Source organism: Carlito syrichta, unplaced genomic scaffold, assembly GCF_000164805.1.
Source record: "Carlito syrichta isolate Samal-C Ts95f unplaced genomic scaffold, Tarsius_syrichta-2.0.1 Scaffold313183, whole genome shotgun sequence".
NCBI lineage: Eukaryota > Metazoa > Chordata > Mammalia > Primates > Tarsiidae > Carlito > Carlito syrichta.
Window position 1 is genome coordinate 291,758 of NW_007257279.1, and position 9,304 is coordinate 301,061.

General features: G+C 38.8%; 1 protein-coding gene across 1 annotated transcript in view; it reads right to left on the minus strand.

Annotated features, from left to right (window-relative positions):
• The window catches only part of ZNF713 (zinc finger protein 713), a 26,958-nt gene that overhangs the window by 8,371 nt on the left and 9,283 nt on the right, over nt 1-9,304 (minus strand). Inside the window, exons 2-3 of the mRNA XM_008070206.2 lie at nt 2,518-2,644; nt 2,097-2,189 (exon numbers count right to left, since the gene is read on the minus strand). Of these exons, the coding sequence (XP_008068397.2) occupies nt 2,097-2,189; nt 2,518-2,644 (220 nt within the window). The remainder of the gene's footprint in view (nt 1-2,096; nt 2,190-2,517; nt 2,645-9,304) is intronic.

Genomic DNA, 9,304 nt, shown 5'->3' on the forward strand with positions numbered 1-9,304 from the left:
TTACCCTGGAAATTCACCTGAAAAGAGAGGTTTTTCACTTCTTCCTTTAGTTTCCTACTTCCCGGGTTCAGGGATTTGGACGGTTGTAGAAATATGTCCCACTGTTGTTAGGAAAAGTTCCAGGGGTTCTTGACAAAATGTCTTAGTTAACAATCTCTACTCATGGAATGTAAGTACTGGTAAGGTCAAAATTCTGGTTCTGTGAGGCTGAAATAGGAACTAGGTTTTCTACCTAAGATAATCTAAGGCACTAAAGCAAGAAGGATAGCCAAGTCGAAGTCAATTTGAAAAAGTTGAAGTTTAAATGACACAAAACCAAGTCCACATAATGAAACCAAGGGCCTGAGCAAGGAATCAGAGTGGGAATTACATAAAGATGGGGTAGGTTAGCCTGGCTTAATGGACCAGAGTGGAATATACCTTACTTGGCATTTGGCAAAGAGTTAGCAGTTGACTATTTGCAAAAATAACCAGGCAGAACATTATAGATGGTACGTGAGCAATAGGGAACTAAGGTTGTTGGGTGGCTTTTTTGGGGGGGGGTTTAAGAAATCCTATATTTAAGGGAATGCTTTAAAGAAGATAGTTTAAAGCCAACAGATCCAGGTTTTGGAATAGGTAATTAAAATGACAGCGTAGCATTGGTAAACAACAAAAAAAAAATCTAAAATCTGAGACAAGAATGTGGGTGAAATACTGGTGCTAGAAATGTAAAAACAGGAAAACGACACAGAAGGGCTAGTTAAAAGCACTGCACTGCAGAGTGGTGCACCAAGTCCATAGGAGTGCATGTCTTTAGGAGAATAAGGAGGAAGTAAAGGCAGTAAAAGAGCAGGTGGAGATATAGAATAGAAACTAGAAGAGACAAAAATAGTGCACATCACAAGCCAGGGTAGAAGGAAAATTCAGTAAGGTAAGTAAAGTCAACACAATCATAATTGACTTTTTGGCCACTGGATTTGACTGGAAGGAAATTAGTGGTAATCTCCAATAAATCAATTCTAGTAGCACAGGTAGAATAAGCATTATATCACAAAGATGAACAAGAAAATTAGAAATTAGGCTGTGGGACTGGGAGTGGTGGCTCATGCCTGTAATCTCAGCATTCTGGAAGGCCAAGGCAGGAGCACTGCTTAAACCTAGGAGTTTGAGACTAGCCTGGGTAACATAGTGCGACCTGTCCCAACAAAAATAAAAAAAAAAATCAGCTGGTTGTGATAGCACATGCTTGTAGTTCCAGCTACTTGGAAGGCTGAGATGGGAGGACTGCTTGAGTCCAGATGTTTGAGGATGTGGTGAGCTGTGATCAAGAACCCCAACTCTAAACAAACAAACAAATAAATAAGTAAATAAAAATAAAATAAGTTAGGCCATGGCTGGTAGACTAATTTAAATAGTCTGATAATAAAAGAAAAATGAAAAAAATGAAAAGTAGATAAAAATGGTAGAGGATTTTTGATATGGAAAATAAAGATTTAAAGAATACTGAGAGAGAATATATGAGTAAAAAATACAAAGAAAATGCTATGTGGATATCCGCACTATCGGGGCATTTAGGGATGTTTAAAGTAATACCTTCAAAATAACCTTTGTTTTGTGTAAATCTTTTCTATAAGCATATATTATCCATTCAATCAGAAAAAAAATAAGACAGCCATTTCCACTTTGAAAAAGAAATAAAGTATGAACTGAATTTTTTTTTTGAGTTGGAGTCTCACTCTGTCGCCCAGACTGGAGTACAGTGGCTGCTCCCAGCCACCGCAGCCTCGACCTGCTGGGCTCCGGAGATCCTTCTGCCTCAGCCTTCCGAGTAGCCGGAATGCGCTACCACGCCCGGTTGATTTTTTGATTTATTGTAGAGATGAGGTCTCGCTGCCCAGACGGGTCTCAAACCCACAGGCTCAGGCAATCCACTCACCTCAGCCTCCCAAAGGTGCGAGATTACAGGCTGAGCCACCGAGCCCGGCTTGAACTGAATTTTTTAAAGGCCTCAGTATTCTTTAAATCCTAGAGGGAGATTCTTTTGAGCAACACTCCATTGAATATTTCAAAAGTGTTTATTTTTCCTAAGTAGCAAATGCCTAAATGCTTCTTACCTGGATGAGTGTCCAGTGGGCTGTCTCTTTCTATCATCCACTGTTCCTCTTGCTCCAACTGTGTGATTACCTCTGGCTTACAAAGTTGATGCCCTATTCATGGGAAAAAAAGTATGTCTTAGGAATTTATACTGGAAACAGAAGTCTTTCTCAGAACCCACATCCATCCTTTTTAGTCTTTAGGGCGTCTGGAGAAGAGGCTTCAGAGGCAGCAAATAAAGATACCCATCTCAACTCAACAAAGTCAAGACCTTCCACCTAAGGAGAAAGAGCAGGAAACAAAGGTCTTTGTCTCCAAAACTGATTAGCATCCTTTTGTCCTGAATTAAACTGTAGTCCCAAAAGCTTCAGAGGATTTTACTACTTAAGGAAATACACCCACATGGATGGTTTCAGTTTCACAGGGACACACCATCTTTACCCAGTGCGACCAGATTCCTGTAGTTCTCCAACATCACATCTCGGTAGAGGTTCTTCTGAGCAGGGTACAGCTGGGCCCACTCCTCTCTGGTGAAGTCTACAGCTACGTCCTGGAATGTCAATAATTCCTGAAACATCAAGCACATCCTTGGTCAGTCAGAAACAACTCTTTCAAGAGCCCTCAGGGAATGGGGGTGAAAGTGCAACACCAGACAAAGGTTTGAATGTCTAAAATTGGTGTGCTGAGAGTCCTCAGGACTCTTGAGTAATGCAGGCCAAACAATTAGTATATGTCTATCATATAGACAATTAGTATATGTCTATCATCTTTCAAGACATAAAAACATGCATGGAATGATCCTTGCATCTAAACTTTAAAAATTTTGTTATAAGAGAAAAAAAGCTATCTCATCTCAACAATTAAGAAAACTAGGCGGCAGGAACCATGTCCAGTCATGAATGTGGCAAGAAGAAGCCCCTGAAACAGCCTAAGAAGCAGGCCAAGGAGCTGGATGAGGAAGACAAAGCTTTCAAGGAGAAATAAAAAGAGGAAGAAACTCAGGGAGGTAAAAATGAAGGCCACGGGGAAAGGCCCCCCGCTGGCCACAGGTGGAATTAAGAAATCTGGTAAAAAAGTAAGCTGTTCCATAAGCCATGATGACTCTTGATTCCATTAATATTTAACACCTATATTCTCTGACAACTTCTTTTGCCACCTGTAGCTAGAATGAAGTCTTGTCTTGAAGCCTGTTGTACACTTAAGAATAAACTTTCATAAAAAAAGAAAGAAAAAAAAAGAAAGAAAGAAAAAAGAAAACTATAGGCATACCTTGGCGATATTTCAGGTTCTGTTCCTGACCACCACGATAATGGAATAAAGTGAGTCATATGAATTTTTTGGTTTCCCAGTGCATGTAGAAATTATGCGTCCTCTACATTTGGTCTAGAGTATAGTGTGCAATAACATTATGTCTAAACAATGTACATACCTTAATTCAAAAATACTTTGTTGCTAAACATGCTAATACTCATATGAGTCTTCAGCCAGTTGTAATCTTTTGCTGGTAGAGAGTCTTGTCTTGGTGTTGATGGCTGTGGACCAATCAGGGTGGGTGGTGGCTGCTGAAGGCTGGGGTGTCCATGGTAATTTCTGGAAATAAGAAAATAATGAAGCTTGCTGCATCAGTTGACTTTTCCTTTTATGAACGATATCTCTGTAGCATGTGATGTTGTTTCATAGTATTCTACCCGTGGTAGAACTTCTTTCAAAATTGGAGTCAATCTTCTCAAATTCTGCCACTGTTTTATCCAACTAAGCTTTAAATCCTTTGTTTCATGTCAAGAATTCACTTTTTTTTTTTTGCCATTCATAAGAAGCAATTCCTCATCCATTCAAGCTCAATCTTGAGATTGTAGCAATTTAGTCCCATTTTCAGATCCCGCTTCTAATTTTATTTCTCTTGCTATTTCTACCATATCTGCAGTTTCTTCCCCCACTGAAATCTTGAACTTCTCAAAGTCACTCACGAGGATTGAATCAAATTCTTCCAAATACAAGTCAGCTAATATTGACATTTTGACCTCCTCTCTTGAATCACATATGGCATCTAGAATGGCAAATCTTTCCCAGAAAGTTTCAGTTTATGTTGTCCAGATCCTTCAGAAGAATCACTGTCATGGCAGCTACAGCCTTATGAAATATATTTCTTAAATAATAAGACTTGAAAGTCAAAGGTACTCCTGGCCCATGAGCTGCACAATGGATGGTGTATTAGCAAGCATGAAAACATTCATCTCTCTGTGCATCTCCATCAGAGCTCTTGGGTGACCAGGCACATTGTCAAAGAGCTGTAATATTTTGAAAAGAATCTTCTTTTTCTGAGGAGTTCTTAAAATATTCAGCAAACCATGCTGTAAACAGATGTGCTGTCATCCGGGCTTTGTTGTTTCATTTCTAGAGCACACGCAGAGTAGAACTTACCATAATTCTTAAGAGTTCTAGGATTTTCAGAATGCTATAAGCCCTGCCTTCAACTTCAATTCACAAGTTGCATTAACTCCTAACAAGAAGTCAGCCTGCCTTTTGAAGTCAGGCACTGACTTCTCTCTAGCGACTTCCAATAGAAGGTTGTGTCATTTGCACTGAAAATCTGTTCTTTAGTGTAGCCACCTTCATTAATGATCTTAGCTAGATCTTCTGGATAACTTGCTGCAGCCTCTACATCAGAATTTGCTGCTTCCCTTCACACTTGTTATGGAGATAGCTTCTTTTTTAAAACCTCTTCTAGCATCTAACTTTTCTTCTGCAGCTTCCTCACCCTTCTCAGACTTCAAAGCAAGGACCCTTTTGGCTGAAGAACATGTTATGGCTGGACTGATCCAGATCACTAAAGCTTTCTTATGTCAGGAATATGGTTGTTTTGCTTTTTAATTTTATTTTTAATTTATTTCTGCTAATGTCTTGATCTTGGAAGTTTTGGTTTCTTATCATTCATGTGTTCACTGGAGTAGCACTTTTAATTTCCTTCAAGAATTTTTCCTCTGGATTTACAGCTTGGTTCTTTGATGCAAGAAGCTTAGTTTGTGGCCTATTTCAGCTTTCAATATGCCTTCCTCATTACATTTAATCATTTCTAGTTTTTTATTTCAAGTGAGAGATGTATGACTCTTCCTTTCATTTGAACACGTAGAGGTCACTGTAGGGTTGTTGAGTGGCCTTATTTAGATATTGTTGTAACTCAGGGAATAGTGAGACCCAATGAGAACAAGATGGAATGGCCAGTTGGTAGAGCAGTCATAACACACACAACATTTATTAAGTTTGATGTCTTACATGGGCATGGTTTGTGGTACCTCAAGATGATTACAATAGTAACATCAAAAATCACTGATCACAGCTCACCATAACAGATATGATTATAACAAAGTCTGAAATATTGCAGCAAGAATTACCAAAATGTGACATAGAGACATGAAGTGTTAGAAAAATGGCACCAACAGAGTAGCTTGAGGCAGGGCAGGGTTGCAACAAATCTTCAATTTGTAAGTATCTGCAAAATGGAGCGAAGTGCAATAAAATGAGGTATGTATGCTTGTATGTGGGAAATTTATTTCAGAAATCAAAGAATTTTGAACTTATACACTGGTGAGGAAGAAAAAACCTGCACAGAAATGAAAGAATTTAGGATTGTGTTGCAACTATGAAAGCAGGTATCAAGTAGGTAGATCTTCTATAAATCCTTAACAGATTTTTATACTTTTGACATAAGAGGAGAGAGGAGAAAAAAGGCAACAAGGGCAGATAGTTTGAGAATAGAAGGCACATGACGTATGCCAGGGTCAGAAAAGAAACCATTTTGTTTCTAGTAGGGATTTTGAATTTAAAAAGGGTGACCTCCAGATTTCCACCACAGTCAATGCTTCTTAAACAACCCCTTTGTTTTATGAGACATTCCCCCCCACCCTGGCACATAAGAGGGGACATCCAAAAAAACCTGAAATTATCTTTTGGAGGGCGGGTCCCCTGTAGTACACTTGGAATTTGTTCCTCTGGATCAAACAGTCAACCAAGGTTTTTATCTGAAAGTTTTGAGAAGGTTGCATTACAGTTTGCAAAAGAAATGTCCCAAGTTGCAGCAAACAGGTGACTGGTTCTTCTACCATCATGGTTCTTCCACCATGACAACACACCTGCCCACACCGCACTAAGTGTTCAGCAGTTTTCGACCCGATCTTACCCTGAGTGACTTTTTTTTGTTGTTTCTCTGGATAAAAAAGTTCTCAAAAAGAAATGTTTTGCTAATGTGGAAGAGGTGAAACAAAAAACGGCAGAAGTACTAAAAGGCATCAAAATTAATGAGTTCAAAAACTGTTATGAGTAGTGGGAAAAGCATCTCAATAAGTGTACTGCATCAAATAGAGAACACCTTGAAAGTGACTGAAGTTTAACAAGTAAGACTAAATACACAATTTTCTATAAATAAATTCTGGGGTTTTTGGCTCCCTTCCTTGTATATACATACCTCTCTCTCTTCCCTTACTCCCTACCATCCCCTGCAAATACCACACAATTCATGGGCACAATAACTCCTCAGTTCTTCAGAGTGAGTAAAGAGTAGTTTTCAAATAAGTGATTTTCCCCATAAGTTAATATTCAGCATTTGAATCCAGAATTGAACTTTTATTTAAAGTACTTTTTACGCTTTGACAATTTGTCTTTCTAAAATGTATTTCAATCCAATGACTTGGGCAATTTAGATATAAGGCACTAATGCCAGCATAAATTAAATAATTTATCCAAACTCATACAGCTAGTATGAGAAACAGGATTTCATTCAGGTTTTAACCTAAAGCTTATGCTTTTCTCATCATACTACAGAGTTGTCTTTTTTGCTTCTATAAATATCTTCCCTTTTTTGGGCGATTTTTAAAAAATTTCTAATTTCCATTTAATTTTCCCCATGCTTAAGTTCAGCACCAGTGGTGCTATGTTGGTAAGGATGAGAAAAACTATAAATCATAGTCTACATTCCTTGATATCCATATTTTAGTTTCTTTGGCTTTTTTTTTTTTTTTTTTTTGAGTTGGGGGTCTCACTCTGTCACCCAGGCTGGAGTGCAGTGGCTTGCTCATGGTTGACCACAGCCTCAACTTCCTGGGCTCAGGTGATCCTACCACCTCAGCCTCCCAAGTAGCTGGGAATACAGGCCATGCCACTGTGCCTGGCTAACTTTTTTATTTTATGTAGAGAAGAGGTCTCACTGTGTTACCTAGGCTGGTCTTGGACTTCTGGGTTCAAGCAATCCTCCCCTTTTTTGGCTGTTTTAATCAGTACCTTGACTATAGTTTCCCCTTCCTTTTATACCTTACAACTTAGTTACAACTTAGTTACCTATTTCTTCTTCTTTTAACTTCTACTTCTTCATATCCTTATTTGAATTCTATTTTTGGGTTGGTAACATATTAATATTGTATAGTAGCAAATACATATAAAAAGGTGTATATTAAAAAAAACTCTCTCTCTCAGGCTTCTTTCCTCTCTATTCAGTTCCTAGTCTCCAATAGAGAATCACTGTTTTTAGTTTCTAGTGTATTCTTTCAGAATTCTTCTTCATGCAAACATGCATAGGTGTTCTTATTTCTTCCTATTTATCTTTAGCTCAAAGATAACACATTTTACACAGCACACCATGGCACCTGATTACAATGTTTTTTTAAAATTTTTAAATTAAATTTTTTTTTTTTTTTTTGAGACAGGGTTTGTGTTGCCCAGGCTGATCTCAAACTCCTGGGCCCAAGCAATCCTCCCACCTTGGCCTCCCAAAGTGCTGGGATTATAGGCATGAGCCACTGTACTCAGACTTAAAAACAATGTTTTTTTTTTAACTTAACAATGAATTCTGGAGATCTTTCCATTTCAAACCTATTAGGCTATAGAGAGTTTCCACACTATTGTTTTTAAACATTAAGAATTTTTTTTGACATAGTTTCAGACTTAAAAGCTGCAAGAATAAAAAGTCTCCTCTCCCCTCCCTTTTTCTCTCTATAATTTTCTGGACTGTTTAAAAGTAAGTTGCAGATGTGATAGCCCTTTAACCCTAATTTGGTGTTTAATTCCTAAGAAAAGGAAGTATCTTACATAATGACAGTACAATGATCAAAATCAGGAAATTAACACTGATACGGTACTGTTGTCTACCTATATACTTACTAAATTGTCCTGAAAATGTCCTTTATAACAAAGGAAAACTCAAGATCATGTGCTGCATTTGGTTTTCTTGTATCTTTAGTCTCCTTTAATCTCTAACATATCCTAAGCCTATTTTTGTGTCTTACAACATTGACATTTTGAAAAGTACAGCTAGTTATTTTGCAGAATAATCCTTAATTTGGCTTTGTCTAATATTTTCTTATAAGTAGATTCATGCTATGCACTTTTGGTAGGTACAGTACAGAAAGGATGGGTTCTTCTCATTGAACCATATCAGAAGCCACACACTGTTGACTAGTTCCATTACTGGCAATATTAACTATGATAATTTAGTTAAGGTGGTATCTACTAGCAATTTCCACTGGGAAGTTATTATTGTATCCTGTAATTAGTATGTAGCTTCTGGGAAAATACTTTGAGACTATGTAAATATTTGTTTCTCCTCAAACTTTCATCTACCAGTTTTAGCATCCACTGATAATTCTTGCCTGAATTTTGATGGTTGTCAAATGGTGCTTTTCTAATTATATTATTCTTTTTTGGGGGGGCTTGGTTCACTTTATTTTTTTGTATGAAAACCCTATGTCGTTGCCACCGCTGGAGCCTGGGTCCTCTGCATGGAGACTCTGGTGTGGGTCTTGACGAGATGGTCGGTGAATTCCTGATAAGGAGACTTGGTGAACACCGTCTCTTTCCAGAGGTCAGGGGTCAAGTAACTGTAAGTCTTAGAGATGGCATCAAAGGTGGCCTTGGCGAAGTTACCCAGGGTGGCAGTGCAGCCCCTGGTTGAGGTGTAGCAGTCATCAATGCCAGCCATCATGAGCAGTTTCTTAGGCACGGGGGCCGAGAGGATGCCAGTGCCCCTGGGGGCAGGGATAAGGCGCACCAGGACAGAGCCACAGCGGCCAGTCACCTTGCAAGGGACAGTGTGGGGCTTGCCAATCTTGTTCCCCCAGTAGCCTCTCCGCACAGGGACAATGGACAGCTTGGCCAGGATGATGGCCCCCCGAATGGCGGTGGCTACTTCTTTGGAGCATTTAACACCTACACCGACGTGGCCATTGTAGTCCCCGATGGC